The sequence below is a fragment of the Lagopus leucura genome, unplaced genomic scaffold (genome assembly GCF_019238085.1).
Source record: "Lagopus leucura isolate 7727_CA_CO unplaced genomic scaffold, USGS_WTPT01 63727-0_obj-0_obj, whole genome shotgun sequence".
NCBI classification, from domain to species: Eukaryota; Metazoa; Chordata; class Aves; order Galliformes; family Phasianidae; genus Lagopus; species Lagopus leucura.
Window position 1 is genome coordinate 1 of NW_024963521.1, and position 15,373 is coordinate 15,373.

The 15,373-nt window shown below is 62.6% G+C and overlaps 4 protein-coding genes across 4 annotated transcripts; 1 reads left to right on the top strand and 3 right to left on the bottom strand.

Annotated features, from left to right (window-relative positions):
- Window positions 1-459: 459 nt before the first annotated feature.
- Window positions 460-4,992, bottom strand: LOC122191183 (natural resistance-associated macrophage protein 1). Its single transcript, XM_042891391.1, has 15 exons — window positions 4,944-4,992; window positions 4,521-4,645; window positions 3,775-3,897; window positions 3,571-3,690; window positions 3,138-3,244; window positions 2,958-3,028; window positions 2,786-2,853; window positions 2,557-2,712; window positions 2,280-2,438; window positions 2,035-2,124; window positions 1,769-1,888; window positions 1,243-1,392; window positions 1,104-1,177; window positions 757-910; window positions 460-668 (listed from the first exon to the last, which is right to left on the bottom strand). The coding sequence occupies exons 1-15, from the start codon at window positions 4,981-4,983 to the stop codon at window positions 558-560; spliced, it is 1,668 nt and encodes a 555-aa protein (XP_042747325.1). The 5' UTR covers window positions 4,984-4,992; the 3' UTR covers window positions 460-557.
- An 812-nt stretch (window positions 4,993-5,804) lies between these two features.
- Window positions 5,805-8,018, bottom strand: LOC122191182 (ciliogenesis-associated TTC17-interacting protein-like). Its single transcript, XM_042891390.1, has 9 exons — window positions 8,012-8,018; window positions 7,669-7,716; window positions 7,383-7,583; window positions 7,220-7,275; window positions 6,913-6,999; window positions 6,651-6,821; window positions 6,452-6,576; window positions 6,209-6,371; window positions 5,805-6,044 (listed from the first exon to the last, which is right to left on the bottom strand). Exons 2-9 carry the CDS (start codon window positions 7,700-7,702, stop codon window positions 5,805-5,807), a joined length of 1,077 nt encoding a protein of 358 aa, XP_042747324.1. The 5' UTR covers window positions 7,703-7,716; window positions 8,012-8,018.
- A 208-nt stretch (window positions 8,019-8,226) lies between these two features.
- Window positions 8,227-11,440, bottom strand: LOC122191181 (probable hydrolase PNKD). Its single transcript, XM_042891388.1, has 9 exons — window positions 11,280-11,440; window positions 10,463-10,578; window positions 10,253-10,365; window positions 10,030-10,088; window positions 9,733-9,825; window positions 9,419-9,582; window positions 9,211-9,297; window positions 9,018-9,133; window positions 8,227-8,937 (listed from the first exon to the last, which is right to left on the bottom strand). Exons 1-9 carry the CDS (start codon window positions 11,438-11,440, stop codon window positions 8,764-8,766), a joined length of 1,083 nt encoding a protein of 360 aa, XP_042747322.1. The 3' UTR covers window positions 8,227-8,763.
- A 439-nt stretch (window positions 11,441-11,879) lies between these two features.
- On the top strand, window positions 11,880-15,329 carry LOC122191184 (protein lifeguard 3-like). Its single transcript, XM_042891392.1, has 4 exons — window positions 11,880-11,934; window positions 14,701-14,939; window positions 15,063-15,157; window positions 15,245-15,329. Exons 2-4 carry the CDS (start codon window positions 14,729-14,731, stop codon window positions 15,311-15,313), a joined length of 375 nt encoding a protein of 124 aa, XP_042747326.1. The 5' UTR covers window positions 11,880-11,934; window positions 14,701-14,728; the 3' UTR covers window positions 15,314-15,329.
- Window positions 15,330-15,373: the final 44 nt, after the last annotated feature.

The following is a 15,373-nucleotide window of genomic DNA, read 5'->3' on the forward strand; positions in this document are numbered from 1 at the left end:
GGGGGGGGGGGCCTTGAAACAGCCAGGGAGCGTCTCGCAAGTGCGGGCCGCGGCGGGGGACGCAGCGCTGCAGGACCCCCCCGCCCCAGCACAGAGAGGCGGAGAGTGCGTTACAAACGTCAATTTATCGGCCCCGACCCCTCCATCCCGCGCCGGAGCCCCTTTGGAGAACAGCCCCGGGCCCGTGCGGGGACAGCCAACGGGCGTCGCCACGTTTGGGACCGGGGGGGGGGGGGAGGGGGACGGGACACGCACCAGGGCTGGGTCTGCAGGCAGCGAAACGGGCGGAGCGGGCTCCCCCCGGGCTGTCCCTGCGGTGCGCGGCGGTAATTAGCGGTCCCGGCGGTAATTAGAGGAGCCTCCGCTTCCCGGCGCTAATGAGCAAGGGAGGGCCCATCCCGCTCGTCCCCCTGCCCCCCAGCACCACCCAAGGAGAGGCTTTTGCAGAACCCTCCGAGGTCTGTTAACCCCTGCCGTGCTGGGGGCGTTTCCCTAGAAAGCATCGCCCCCCGGGGCTCGGTGTGGCAGCAGGGCGCTGTTGTGCGGGACGGAGCCCGTCACTGCGGCCCTGCCGCCCCCGGCCCGTCCATGGTGAGATCGAAGCTGAACCGGTTGTGGCGTCCCCTGGGCAGGAACCGCGCTCCGTGCGCGATGCTGCACGTCCAGAGCTGAAGGCAAAGAGGGCACTCGTTGGAGGCACCGCGGCTGTAGAAGAGTCAATACCTCCACGCACCCCCAGCCACCCTTTGCCCTTACCAGGTAGGCGACAAAGGCCACGTAAGCCACCAGCAGCAGCCCCAGGGGAATGAGGTAGCCCAGGCCCCGCAGCGTGGGCAGGAAATCCACCACGAAGTACACATTGATGGCACAGACCAGCCCCGTAATGAAGGACATCAGCACCTTCCCCAGGCTGCAAGTAGCAGGTGGGTATGGGCACCAGAGCTCTGTGCTACCCATCCCTGTAAGCAGGGCGGCAAGAGCCCTAATAGAGGCGTTGTGCGGCCCATAGCCACACTTCACCCCACTCTGGAGCCACCGGGGTTGCTGAGGACAAGGAGGTGTTCCCCCTCCCCCCCCCCCGCCCAAGGAACCCCAGCACTCACAGACCATTGGCGAAGTCATGCATGAGCGGGCGCAGGCTGGTGAAGGTGAGGACGGGCAGCACGGCGAAGGGCAGCTGGAATTGGGTCAGGGTGAGGGGGGCACAGTGGGGACGGGGGCCCGGCTGTGCCCACCCCTCACCAGGATGCTCTGCAGCACGTTAAGCAGGTCATTCATGCCCGTCAGCTGGCTTATGTCCCTAAAGGCAGCCACGAAGAGGGTGGGCAGGATAGCCAGGGAGCGAGTGAACAGTACCCTGGTGAAGCGGGACCAGCGCATCTGCAGGAAGCCCTGGGGGTGAGGGGAAAGATGTGCCATCAGCCCTTGGCGTGCTCCCAAAATTCTGTACAGACGTGTTCTCCCCCCCCCCCTCCTCAACTCCGTAGCGCTCAGTTCCTGCAGGGCTGCAGGGCCCCGCTAGATGTCAGCCCCTGCTCGTTAAGCGAACAGCTCGTTAGGGAAGGAGGACCTCACATGAGGGGCTCACGGGGAGGTGATTGCCGAGTGGCAGCAATGGGTGGGCGCTGACCCCATCCCGGCTCTCAGGGAGTCCAAGTCTGGCCAGAAGAAATCTCCCTGACAAATGCCCCTGTTGGGGTCGGGCTGCCCGTTGGACCCCTGCCCAGAGCCCACCCTTGAGTTACCTCTCCCTGTGTTCCCCTCTCACCTCCATGACAAACTGTCCTGCGTAGGTGCCTGTCATGGTGGAGCTCTGCCCTGCTGCCAGGATCCCCACGGCCCAGATGTAGAGCGCTGCAGCCCCAAAATAGCAGCCCAGGATGACACCCTGCGTGGCAACACTCTGATGGGGATCCCAAAGTATTCCCCCTTGGCATAGTGAGGGGTTGGATTTGGGAGACCGGAGGCAGCATGGTGCCCCCAAAACAGCCACCAAGGCTAGCTGGCCATGGAATGCAGCCCAGTGCCACTCACTCCCTGATAGATATCCACAGAGACCGTCTCATTGTTGATGGGGAAGATGCTGGCATAGTGACTGACACTGCTGTTGACACACTTGTTATGCTGCAAAACATGGTGAGCATGAGCGTGGCATGGCTATGAATTCAACTCTCCACCCAATCCAGCCCTCCACCCATCCATCCATCCATCCATGGCCAAGGAGCTCACCTGCCCCTCTCCACCCCTGGTGCAGCTGCCACCTCCCTGGAGGGACTCACCACATCCTCATTGCGCTGGTGGTAGAAAGCCTCTCCAAAGACAGCCATGACGAAGAGGTTGATGAGGAAGGAGACGAAGAGAGCTAGGCAGGACTCAGTCAGGAAGTACATGTTGGCCTCCTTTACCTCCTCCTTCTTGGAGCGGTCAATCACCCGGGTCTGGGCACGGCAGGTAATGTGCTCCATGGGGATCCATTACAGCCCCCCATGGGGAAGCCATTCACCCCATTCTACCACGTCTCTGCAATGGGGAACTTGTCCCCTGGTCCCTTCTCACCTTCACCAAGGAGGAGTGTAGAAAGATGTTATGGGGCATGATGATGGCACCAACGATGCCCACAGCCTGCAGCAGCTCCTCTCGCCCACAGCCCAGGCAGTAGGGCAGGAAAATTCCCTTCAGCACCTCTGTCTGCGCTGGCCTCACCACCACGTACTGGGAAGGGGCTCTGTGAGCTGCCCCTGCCCCAGCAGCTCATTTGAATCATTACAGGCTGGGGGGCCTTTACCTCGTAGCCAAAGGTCAGAGCCATGATGGTGATGAGGAGGCCAAAGAAAGCCTCCAGCTTGCGGAGCCCTGCAGAAGGAAGAGATGAGGAATGACACACTGGTGCCTGCACCTCTGCAGTGACTTCTCAGGGTCTGGATGAGTGGCCCCCATCCCAGTGCCCCTGCACTCACCATACTTGTCAAGGAAGAGGAAGAAGAGGGTGTCTGTGATGGTAATGAGAACACCACCCCAGAGCGGGATGCTATGGGACAGGAGAGCAGGGATGTCAGCCAGGTTGGTGGAGCATTGGGGTGGGCTGCGTCCCTCACTGGGGTGCAGATGGGACCTGGCAGCACCCTGCAGGTAGTTACCGTCCGGCTGAGAGCAGGCTGAAGGCAATGGCCGTCCCAATCACCTCCTGCATGTCTGAGCCGATGATGGCGATTTCCATCATGAGCCACAGCAGCACACGGGGCACCTGGAGGGGATGGGGATGCATGGCGACATGCTTGAGCCCTGCGGAGACCCGGCCCTGGGATGCTTGGGATAGGGGTGATGGGTAGAGGGTGCATGAGGGGGCTGCAGAGTGCAGTGAGAGGGAGAGTGCAGATCAGACGGGCAGGACGCAACTTGCAGCCGCTTCTGACGCTGGGACTCAGGCGTCCTCATGTGGGATTGGAGTGAGTATAGCTGTATCCATGCCAGGCAGTGGGGTGCGTGGGGCCAGAGGGGGTCACTGGGGCTGGGGGAGCGATGGGAGAAAAAGGGCTCCTCACCCACGCTGTGATCCCCCTGGGTGCTCACCGTGGGGTAATAGAGGTAGCAGATCTCTGCCAGGTCCTTCCCCGTCACCACGCCCAGGCGGATGGCCAACCTCTGGCACAGCAGTCCCAGCACTGTGGCCCACAGCAGCACCCACAGCAGCTGAGGGGGCAGGAGAAGGGCAGCACGGGTTGGTGGTGGGCAGCACCCCGCACCCAGTGGGGTCACCAACAGCCTGGGGCTCACCTTAAAGCCGGCCACAGCCCCGCACTGCAGGTCTGACTCCACATTGCCTGGGTCCAGGTAGGCGATGCTCATCAGGAAGCCAGGGCCAGTGAAAGCCCACAGCTTCCTGAAGCTGAAGCCGGGCTGCAATGGGGTGGCAGGTCACAGTGGGATGGGGCAAGTCCTGTGGGGTCTGGTTGTTCCCATTCAGAACTGGTGGCTCTCAGTTGGGCTACTGGTCGCCTATTTCTGTGGAGCCCTGCACTGCCACGTGGGCACATGTTGTGCATGGAAGGCATTTCTCTCTCCTCCAACCCCCTTCCCTTGCCCTTCACCACTGGGGTGGACAGCGAGACCCCAGTGATGTTTGGGCATGGGATTGGATTGAAATTTTTTGCGGCGCAGATGGAGCTGCCACCCTCCTTGTGCCGTTAACAGCATCTTGTGCAATCACACTCCAGTGAGCTGCTTTCACAACTCCATTCCTTCCCCTTCTCCCTTCCTCTCTCAGGCAACAGCTGGGGCTGGAGGGGCCCCAGGCTGCTGGGGAGGGCCATGGGACTTGGCCACCCCCTGGGACAGGAGATGGGGTGGCCCTCAGAGCGAGGCATCACTGCCTTGTGCCTTGGTTTTCCCATTGGGAAAGCTTCAAGTGTGGGAATGGGGCTGCAATTACTCTGCTGGAGCTGGAGCTGTGGACGTCAAGGTTCCCAGGGCATATCCTAGATGTGACCCTTGTAGTACTCAGTATCCTCAGCTGCACCTACCGCGCTGCCTCTGGGGATGCTGATGAGCTCATCCAGGTAGGTCTGAGCACGGGGAACAGGGTGATGTGGGGGGACAGGGATGTTGCTGGTGTCCGTTTGGCCTCGGTTCAGGGACCCAGTGATGCCTGGGAGAGAAGGAAGAGGACAAGGGGAGGAAAAGCAGGAGGGCATGTAGCAGCTCACTGCATATATGGGCAACGCCAGGTCCCAGCTTCATCCCAGAGACATCGGCCCAGGGAATGGCCCCACAGCTCCTGGGGGCCTGCAGCCACTGGGGCCAGCAGTGGTGGCCCGAAGCAGCCAGATGCCACCTCCAGCACAAGTGCCTGTCAAAGCCCTCTCCCCAGGCCACCCGTCACCAGCCCCAGTGCCACAAGGAGTGGGTGCAGAGGGTATGATGTACCCAGCCAAGATGGGACTCACCTGGCTCCAGTGATGCTGTAGCAGGGCTGGATCCAGACATGGTGCTGGGGAACCCCTACCTCTGTGTGCTGCACCCAGTGCACAGCTCTTATAGCTCCCAGCCCCCCCTCCAGGGAAAGCGGAGGAGGAGGAGGAGAAGGAGGAAGTGCTCCTTCCCTGCTTGCCACAAACCTAGGCTGGGAAAAGGCCTCCCAGGGGGCTGGGTCTCAGTTCCCCACCTGAGCATGGGGCAAAGCAACCTCCCTTTCATCTGGAAACACGTATCCAGGGGTGGGCATTGTGCCCATGTGTCACCCCCACAGCACATGTCAGGGTCCTGCTGCTTAGAGCGGGGAACACGGGCAGTTTTCCACAATGGAGGAGTTGCTGACCCCGTTCCCCGTTGAAGTGGGAGAAAGGCCAAAGGAGTGGGAGTGAGAAGGAAGCAGCATGCATTTCACAGGCACGTGAGCAGGGCAAAATGCACCCCGGGCTTGGAAAAGGTGGTCCAGAGAGTGCTGGGTGCTGGGGTGGAAGACACTCTCACCCAGAAGTCTGGGGAGCTCAGTGTTGGTGTGAATCAGGCTGCACCTCACAAAGTCCCCAGGGCTGTGGCGGGACCTTGGAGTGACACCCCTAGGGGACACATGGAGTGGTGGCAGGGCACAGGGCTCTGCCACATGGTAAGCCCTAGGCACTCCATATCACAAGGGAAGGCTTTTTTTTTTTTTGGGGGGGGGGGGGGGGGGGGGGGGGGAGGAAGGTGGGAAATAAGCCCTAAACAGTCATGAGGGGCTCATAGACAGCTCAGCCTCACAGCCCTCCCCATGCCTCAGTTTCCCCAAATCACACGAGAGAACTGCAGGAGCACTGCTGATACCTTTAATCCCCCTGAGCCAGGGGACTGGGACAGGAGATGCTGCAGAAAGGGCTGGGGGATATGGAGGAGGCAAAGCTGGGCCCAGGGGGCTGGTGGCGGGCAAAGGGAGCAAAGAATTCTGCAGCAAAGAGGATGGGGTCGGGGGGCTGGCGGAGCAGCAGGGCCTGCAGGAAGTCAGCCAGCAGTGCAAAGAGCTCAGGATGCTGCTGAATGTAGGTGCTGTGGGACGCTCGCAGCTCCTCCTGTAGGGTTGAGGACAGGGTCGTCCCCGTGCCAAGCTGGTGGGGAGCCTGGGTCCTTCCCTGCCTTTGCAGAGGGTTTGGAGGTGCTATGCCTCTTCCCAGGGGGAATCCTGCTGAAGAGCAGCATAATCTCATGTCTCTCATCCCCAAGCCCCCCCCCTCACCTTCCTGTCCAAGAACCAGGAGCACAGCTGGGCGTCCTCCTCCCAGTCCAGCAGCTGCTTTGGGAAGAGAGGCTGGGACTCTGCACCCATGCCGCTGAGAGCAGGTGCATCCTGCAGCACAGCAACCACCGGGCACCCCACCTGCACTCGCCGAGCCAAATGCCTGCAGAAGGGCATCAACGCTGAGCTCCTCCATCCTGATGCCAACACCCAAATCTGCCCCACCCCAGGCTGGCACCGTACCCGCTGGGGAGGAGGCTGTAGTGCCACACCATCGGAATGCCCTGGGCAGCATGCAGGGCTCTCTCCACCACCAACACTTCCGCCTGCGCTGAGCCCACCGGCTGCTGCCGCATGCCCAGGGAGCGCTGTAGGGACACAAAATCACTCTGTGCCCACCTGTCATCCTCGTGTCAGCCACCCGTGCCCCCCAGGGTCTCACATAGGTGGTGGTGCAGAGGTGGCCCTCCTTGTCGATGGCCGGGAAGGTGATGCTGGGGGGCACGGCATGGCGGCACGCCAGCACCCGCAGCAGCAGCAGACTGGCAGCCTCCCCCAGCAGCCCCTCCAGTGAGGCCCAGCTGTAGGAGAACACCTGGTGCTGTGGGTCTGCCTGCAGGGACAGCCCAAGGGACACCCTGGAGAATCCATACCAACTGCTCTCCAGGTAGGAGGGAAGGGTGGGAGGAGGTGGGGAATATCACCTCTCCGTCCCGGGTGGTGACAGTGACGGTCATTCCATGTGGGTGCTGTACCATGTGGATCTTCCTCTCCATGGGGTGTGCTCCAAACTGTAGGGGGAACAGAGCCACCCAACATCCCTCTCAGTTGGTGCAGGGGAAGAGGGACACCAGGGTGCCATAAACAGGTTCACTGTGGGAAAATCCCCATCCCCACTGCCACCCAGGGCAGGGGACTAGCCTGGAGGGATGGCTCAGGTGCATAGGCAGGGGCACCGCTTCAGAACAGAGGGACTAAGGGGACATGCCACCACCACGGCTGCCTGCTTACCTCCAAGCGCTCGTGCTGCTCCTGCTCCAGCGTCTCCAGCTGCATAGACACATACCCTGTGGGAGCAGAGCTCTGTGCACCCCGGGACAGGGACACCACTGCCCCCAAGATACCATCCCACCCAGTGGGATGGTGACATCCCACTCCAGCGCTCCCAGCTCACCCGTGAGCCTGCAGGAATATGGCACGCCATCCAGCAGCCCCTGGGAGCCGGCCTGGAGCAGGAGGCAGCTCCTCACCCGCTGGCCCTCCTGCTCATAGGGTGCATGTCGGGCCGTTACCCAGAGATGTCCCTGCGGCTGTCCCCCCGCTGCCACCAGTGCCAGTGTCTCAGTGAACAGGCAGCGCTCCAGCTCCTCTGGCCCTGTGCAGGGATGGTCACTGAGCGGCCCCCAGGGTGCTGCTCCCCTTGAGGTCACTGCATCCCAGGGAGAGGGGCTGGCACCCACCGATGCGGTTCAGGAACTTAGCAGCTGCCTGCATGGGGATGGAGTCTTCTGATGGGAGACAGCAGTGCTGAGGGGGTCCTCCTGAGAGCCTTCCCCCCCCCCCCCCCCCACTCTCCACCCTGGAGAGGAGCAGCAGGCAATGCTGCGGAGCAGCACCCCCAGTGCCCCTCCCCGGAACACCATGGAAGAACACAGCCTTCACCCCTTTCCTTCCCCCCCCCCCTCAAGTGCTGCGGTTCCCGCAGACACCTCTCAAATTGCAGCAGCCCCCTCCCCAAATCCTCACCCCCTGCCCCATATAAGTCCGGGGTCTTCTCCCCCGAAACTCCCCCTTCCCACCAACCCTCGGGTTGCCCTCCTCCTCCCCCAAGCCTCAGACCTGTACCCGTCGACCCGAGCTTCCCCCCCTCCCCTTACAACGCTGGCAGCCGTTGGCATAGGAACGGCCCAACCCCACCTCTTAAAGTGGCCACAACCTCACAGCAATGAATAGCTTTTTTGGGAGGTGGGGGCAAAGGGGTACTCCCCCAGACACAGAAAAAAGTGGTTGAGTGGGAAAAGATTCGATTTAGACTTTTATTTGGGGGGGTGTACAGGGGTTTCCAGTCCTCAGTACAGAAGTACTAACTGCACACCCCCAGCACTGTGCCCCCCATCCCAGTGTATGGGAGTGGATAAGGACACGGGGGGAGCCCCAGGGCAATGGTGGGCACCCAGGCTTCCTCCCTGCCCCTCCACCCCCAAAGGGAGACACAGTAATGAGGGGGAAAGGGAATTCCCTGAGCACTGGGGGTAAACTGGGGTCTCCCATAAAACAAAAGGGAGGGAAATAAGGAGAGTCCTTAGTGCTGTTTCTACAGCCCCAGAAATGGGGCAGGGCGGCCGCAGACCCCCAGAGAAGGGATCGTGTGGAAAAAGGGGTTAGGGAAAGGGACCACCTATGAGTTGCACACATGGGGTGTGTGTATGGGGGGGGTCCATGCTTTCCCTGTATCTCCCAGCAGGATTAAGGAGGAGGGGAATTCACAGCAGAAAATCACATAGTCCAGAAGATCCCCCCACGTCCAGAGGGGGGTCACGAGGTGGGGAGGGTCACTAGGTGGCCTTGTAGAGATCCTTCCTCCTGCGCACCTCCCGCAGGACGCGGGCTCGGAAGGCATCATGGTGCTCCCCGCTGCCCCGCTGCAGCCCCAGCGCCTCGTGCAGCTCCCGGCGGTGCGTGCGCAGGAAGGGGTTGTAGGTCCGCTCCTCGCCCAACGTCGAGGGGCACTGCGGGGTGGAGGACAGCGCTCAGCCACATCGTCCTCCCCACAGACACAAACAGGGCCGTGGGAGAGGGAGGTCCTCACCGTGCTCCTCTTCTCCTGCCGCTGCTGAGTGGCCCAGAGCAGCTTCTGCTCCAGCGCGGGGTTGTCCAGCTCCAGCAGGCGGGCAAAGCTCAGGCACTCCAGTGCATACTCGTGGCCTGGGGGCAGCACCTCAGCATCACCCCAGAGCGATGGAAAGGGGCAATCTGGGGGTTTTAGGGTAGCAGATGCTCACCCGGCCACAGCAGCGTGTCCTCTCCCAAGCCCATGGCTGCATCCAGGGAGGCCAGCATGGTTTCGGGGGAGCCCTCAAACAGTCTTCCTGCGGCCAAACACACAGCCACCATCACCAGGGGAGGGAGGTTCAATTGGGGGGTCCCCTCCTGCAGCCCTTCAGGACTTCAATGCCCAACATTTAGACAACATGGGATCGCTGCACTCACCGCAGCCAGCCAGGAAGAGCAGGTCCCCGGAGAACAGGCAGGGGGGGCCCCCGAAGGGCCCTGCATCCAGCACAAAGGCCATGTGCCCCACGGTGTGGCCTGGTGTGGCCAGTGCCTCAAAAGTCAGGCAGCCCACGCTCAGCTTCTCCCTGTCCCCAATGGGGCTGTGCCAGCAGGGAGGGGGGGAGCACGGTCACAGATACCCAAAATACCCAGCACTCCCAAAACAGCCCCCACAGGGTTCATAGCATGCCAGGGTGCTGGCACGGGGGGAGGGAGACCCAAATAGATGGAAGGATGACTGCGGCACTTACTGGGTGAGCTCAGGGATGGCATCGACAGCACTGCCATACACCTTGCAGGAGCTGTGCTGCTGGAGCAGCGCCGCATTCCCTCCGCTGTGGTCCCTGCAGGTGAGCAGGTCAGTGCATCCCCAGTACAGGTTAGGTATGGGGGCACACCATCTCAGCAACACTTGGAGCTGAGGGGCTCATAGCCTGCCAACCCCAGCTGCCCCACTCCCACAGAAGCAGGCTTTGCTCTGGGATCCCCACCCCAACAAGCGTCCCCAGCACCTCTAATCACTCTCAAACCCCCCAGTACTCCCTTACCAGTGTTTGTGTGTACAGAGTATAGCCTCCAGCACCACCCCCTCCTCTTCAATGGCAGCCTGGCAGGACAGAAATTTGGGAGCACGTGTATGGGGGGAACACTGCTCCCTGCTCCCTGACACCCCGCCCTGTGCACTGTAGGTTACAGATTAGGGGCAGATATGCTCCCCACTCCCAGGACACCACAGTACAGCACTGTGAGTGGGGGGGGGGGAAATCCCACCTGCACAGCCAGTGGGTCAGAGGGGTCGACCACGGCTGCACGGCCAGAGTCTGTGTCGATGACCAGGTAGCTGTAGTTATTGGAGAGCACGGGGATGGGCACGATTTTCACCCCTGAAAAGGACACACGGACAGACAGACAGACATCAGGGTACAATGGCAGCAAGGCTGAAGCCCCCTGCCCAAAATGGGGATGAAGCTCAGAACTCACCATGGAAGCCCCGTGGTTGGGACACCGAATGGCCATGGGGGAAGCGCTCGCGGGCCTTCTTCACCTGCCGCTTGTAGAAGAGGAAGCCGAGGCGTGTGCGGGCATACAGGCTGTACCTGTGGGGGGCACAGGGAGCCCCCATGGGGGGATTTAAAACACATCTCTTCCTCACAGCCCCGTATGCCCTCTGCAAAAGTCCTGGTCCCACCATCTATCCCCAGCTGTGAGCACAGCCCCGATCTGAGGTCGATCCCACGCTGAGAGCTGCAATGGACACTGGGTTCTGGAATCAGGCGGAACACACAGCACTGTTGGGTAACGAGGAGGGCAAAACAGAAGGGGCTGCAGAAAAGGGAAGCGAGAAGCACTCCCGTTCACATGCCACGTAAGACCAACAGGCTTGAACCCTTTCTATTTATACAGGAGGATTTCAGGGCTGGGGACAGATGCCATGAAGGACGTGAGATGCTCGAACCTACATCTTTACCCCATTCTCATCCGCAGGGCATCACCCAGGGCGCTACACCGTGCACCTGCTCATCCTCGTAAGGGCACGGTGGGGGATGCGCCTGGAAAAACGGTGGTGGGTGGAGACCGACACCCGCGGGCCGGCACTGCTCGGTGGAGCGAGGGCAGAACAAAGGGGAGCAGCGGGGGCGGCCCCGCACCTTCAACCTTTGCGCTCCCCCCGACGGCGGCGATTCCGGCGCTCCCGCCCGCAGCCTTCCGTTGGGGGAGCCCCGCGGATCCCCACTCGGACGGCCGGGAGAGCCGACCCTTCTGTGCGAGGCCACCCCCACGGCCCGCCGGCACTCACCCCAGGCGGAAAAGCAGCGGCCCGGCGAGTGCCATGAGCGCGGCGGAGGCGCGGCGGGCGATGCGGCGCACAGCCGGACAGCGGCCCAGCCAGGCGGCGATCACCAGCCCGCACGCAGCGGCCCCAGCCGCCACCGCCGCCCGACAGCGCGGCCCCGCCATGCCCCTCGCCCGCCCCCGCGGGGCCCCGCCCCCCTCGACAGCCAATAGGGGAGCGGCGTGACTTCGGGCCTCGCCCCCTCACCGTTCCCGCCACCCCACGCGCCCCCTGCCGGAGGGTTTCCCCCTGTTAGACGTCAGTCGCGGGGAAGGGGGACCCCTGCGAATGACGTCAGCGCCGCGGTGGGGGTCCCCCGTGGGGGGACCGCGCTGCCCCGCGGAGCCCGGCCCGACTGCGGCACGGTGGGGCGTCCCCACGCTGCAGCCACTGCCCCGTGGGGGCTGCGGGACGCTCGGTCCGGCACCGTCACCCTACCGCTCTGGACTCGCACCGACTGCTGTGTGGAGGAGCCGCCGCACGAGGGCGCGGCGCCGAGGGGCGGCCCCGAGGCGGGGCAGCTGCCGTCCGTCCCTCCGGACCCGCCCCCGCCGCCCCGTCCCGGCCTGTCCCGTCCCGCCCCGGCCGAGTTCCAGCCCCGCGGAGCAGCGCGCAGCAGGTAGGGGAGGCCCGACACCCCCAGCTCTGTCCCTGCGCTGACCCATGCCACTACTAGTGGCATGAGTGGGGTCGTGGGGAGCGGGAGGGGCAGAGACGGAGTCCCCCGGGTCCCCTCGGGAGTCCCCCAGCTCGGGCGGGGTCTCCCAGCTCTCCCAAACCACTTCCGGTCCCCTATCTGTCTGCCCACCCCGCCGATGCCCCCCAGCCCAAGCCCACTCCGTTAACCCACCTTACCATCCCCCCGGATCTTTCCCAGACCCCCCTCCCCTTCCCCCCTTCTCTGCTTATTTCCTCCCCTCCCTCTTTGCCTTCCAAATCCCCGACGTCACCCCGCCTGCCCCCCTCTCGCCCTTGGAACCCCCCAGCACTACCTCTATGCCCCCTCTGCCTTTCCCGGTGTCCTAGGAGGTGGGTGGGTGTCCCACGGACTGGAGAGGACCCGTCTAGGGACTGGAGGTGCTGTCCCCGAGCCGCGGTGACACGCCGTGGTTCCGTGGGATTGATTGCTGCGACGTGTGGCCCTTGGCCCTCATCCACCGCCTTCCTCTGAGCTTCCCGGAATGGCTGGGAATCTGCTTGGATGGGGTGGGGGGTTGGGCTGGGGGGAGCATCCCTGTGTTCCCCCATCCTTGTCCCCAGTGCTCTGTTCAGGGGTTCTGTGCCTGTGTCCCACCCCAGCCATGGTGTCCCCATCTCTGGGTGGGAAGGGCCTGCCAGTGCGTTGCGAGGCAACCTGTGGCTTCAGCTGAACGGGGGCAAAGTCCCAGTCTGCTTGGCACAGGGACAGCAGTGGGAGGGGGTTCCGTGGGGGACTGTGCTGTGATACCCTGCTATTGGAAGGGGTGTCTCACGAAAAGCCTGATGCTGGACAAGGATATGGGGTGGTATGGGGTAGGCACTGTAGGGCATGAAGCCAGCTCTCTGCATAGGGACACCTGGGTCGCAGCAGATTGGGGACAGGAGGTGACAGCTGGCATACATACTTGGCACCCCTGGGATGGGACGGATAGGGCTGCGGGGCTGAGACCCTGCAAACTCGTGCCATGGGTGAGCTGAGCTAGGCAGCAAGCCTGGAGGCATAGGGGCATCCGTGCTGTGCTGTACCGAGCTGTGCCATGCTGTACTGTGCTGTACCAGGCTGTGCCAAACTGCTGTAATTTTCCAAGTTCTAGGAAGGCAGAGCCCTTCCACGGCTGATCCACTCTGGGAAAGCCCCAGAAAAAGTGGGGAGTGCTGGTATCCTGCCCAGCTAGGTGCTGTGTGGAGCACCCCATCTCCATTGTGTTGAGGTCCCCCCCTGGCTGCCTGCCACTTATCAGTGCTGAGTCACGGTACCAGGCAGAGCTGTGGGGACCGGGTGGTGGCCACAGGGTCACTGAGCTAGCTGGGGTGGCCTGGCTGGTGACCATAGGTTTCGATGCCCTGTTCTGAAAGAGGAAATAGATCATGCGTTGGGGTTCTGTGCCCAGAGATGGATTCTGCCATAAGTGCCACGGGGAAGTGACCCCGTGAGGTGCGTACATCCCATGGGGCAGGGTTCTGGGGGGGGGGGGGGGGGCTGGTGGGGTTGAGTGCTGCTGGGTGCGGCTGGGACCCGTTGGGCTGGTTTCTTGTCTCTGCTGAGGCTGTGCCTGGGCATTGCTCCGGTTGGAGGCATTCACTTGGGCTCGATCTCATGGCCACACTGAAGTAGGGGGGGCTGCTGGATGCGGGGTGGGTGAGTAAGGGGTGCCAGCAGGCACTGAGTGGTTTAGGAGAAACTGAGGAGTGTTGAAAGCGAAACTTTGGAGACCACGTGGATGGGTTATTTTCGGCACTACCGTCACCATGATGGGAAACATGACGGCATGGCTGTGGGGCAGGCAACCACCCCCGCTGGGATGGATGGACGAACGGACATTGAGCATTCCCCCTGTGTGCCCCCCCATCCCATCCCACCCGGCACAGCACTGGCACAATGCTGCAGGAAGCTCCCAGTCCCACCCAGTTCCCTTGGGGCTAAGTCCTGCTCACGTCACTGCTGGTGCTGTGGGGGGGCAGGGGATGAGGGCGGGGGGGTTCCCTGCCAGCGCCACGGGTGTGGGGCAGGGGCCTGGCAACAGCTCCTGGCAGCGCCATTGTTTTCCTGGCCTTGGTGTTCCTGCCTTTCTCCTCCTTCTCTGCCTCCTGCTCTGGGGGAGTCAGCCCAGTGCTGGCCCTGCTCCCAGCACAGCTACTTGGCGGCTGCTGGGGGATCTGCAAGGGGAGCTCAGTGCAGGGTCCCAGTCTCCCCACCTCTGCAGTCGTACCTGATGGGGGTTGGCACCGTCCCTGGTCCCAGCACTGCAGTGGCATGTGCTGATCCACAGCCCTGTGCCCATCTCTGAGCCTCAGCAGTGTTTGTGGGGAGCAAAACAGAATTTCTGCCCATTGCATGGTGACTGGAGGGACACCCGGGTTGCTGACCCCAGTAATGGCAGGGCCAGCTGCAAAGGTCAGGTCCCCAGCGTACCTTGAGTCACCGCGTGGCCGTGCCCTGCCCGCAGCCACTGCCTGACATCACACCAGGGACTCAGAACATGGGAATGTAGGTGGCCCTGGGCTTTAAGTGACCTGGTCACCGTGCTTCCCGGCCCTCATTAAAGAGAGTTCACTATTAAAGAGTTGTGTTTCTCCTGCACTCGATGGAGGGCACATCATGATGACTGTCCCCTGAGTCCCATGTGTTCCTCATCATCAGGGGAAATGATACGGGCCAGGTGACATCCTCTATTCTCCCCTCCAGGTGCCCAGCAGGACAGCTCGCAGCTGGCATGGCGCAGCCCAGCGCACCCCCCCCGTACGACGACAAGAACCCCCTCTACCCCCCCAGTGCCTACCCCCAGCCCTCCCACTATGCTGGAGGGTACCCACAGCCAGGGGGGTACCCTGCACCTGCGGGCTATGCAGCACCAGGGGGGTATGGGACACCAGGAGGGTACCCACAGCCAGGGATGGCTATGCCCACCATGCCCATGCGCTTTGGTAAGCTGGGGAGCTTTGTTTTGGGGTGGGAGCATGGGCGCTGGGGGCTCTCACTCTGTTCTGGGGAGGGTGTCCTCTGGTGTGCTGTCACATGGGATGAGCTGCGGTGACCTTCCCTGGCAGGTGATAACTATGGAGGTGACGGTATGGGAGGCAGCTCCCCCATCCAGTCGGCTGACTGGGATGACAGAAAAGTACGGCACACCTTTATCCGCAAGGTGAGTCTGGGGCATCCCCTGGGGGGTTGGGGGCACGGGTTGGTGGCAGCAGGCTGAGTGCTGACTGCCTGCTGCCACCTCCCACAGGTCTATGCCATCATCTCCGTGCAGCTGCTGGTGACAGTGGGGATCATCGCGATGTTCACCTTTGTGTGAGTGAGGCGGTGATGGGGGGGGCTCACCCCAGGGTCAGGGGGGAGCATTTTGGTGCTGGGC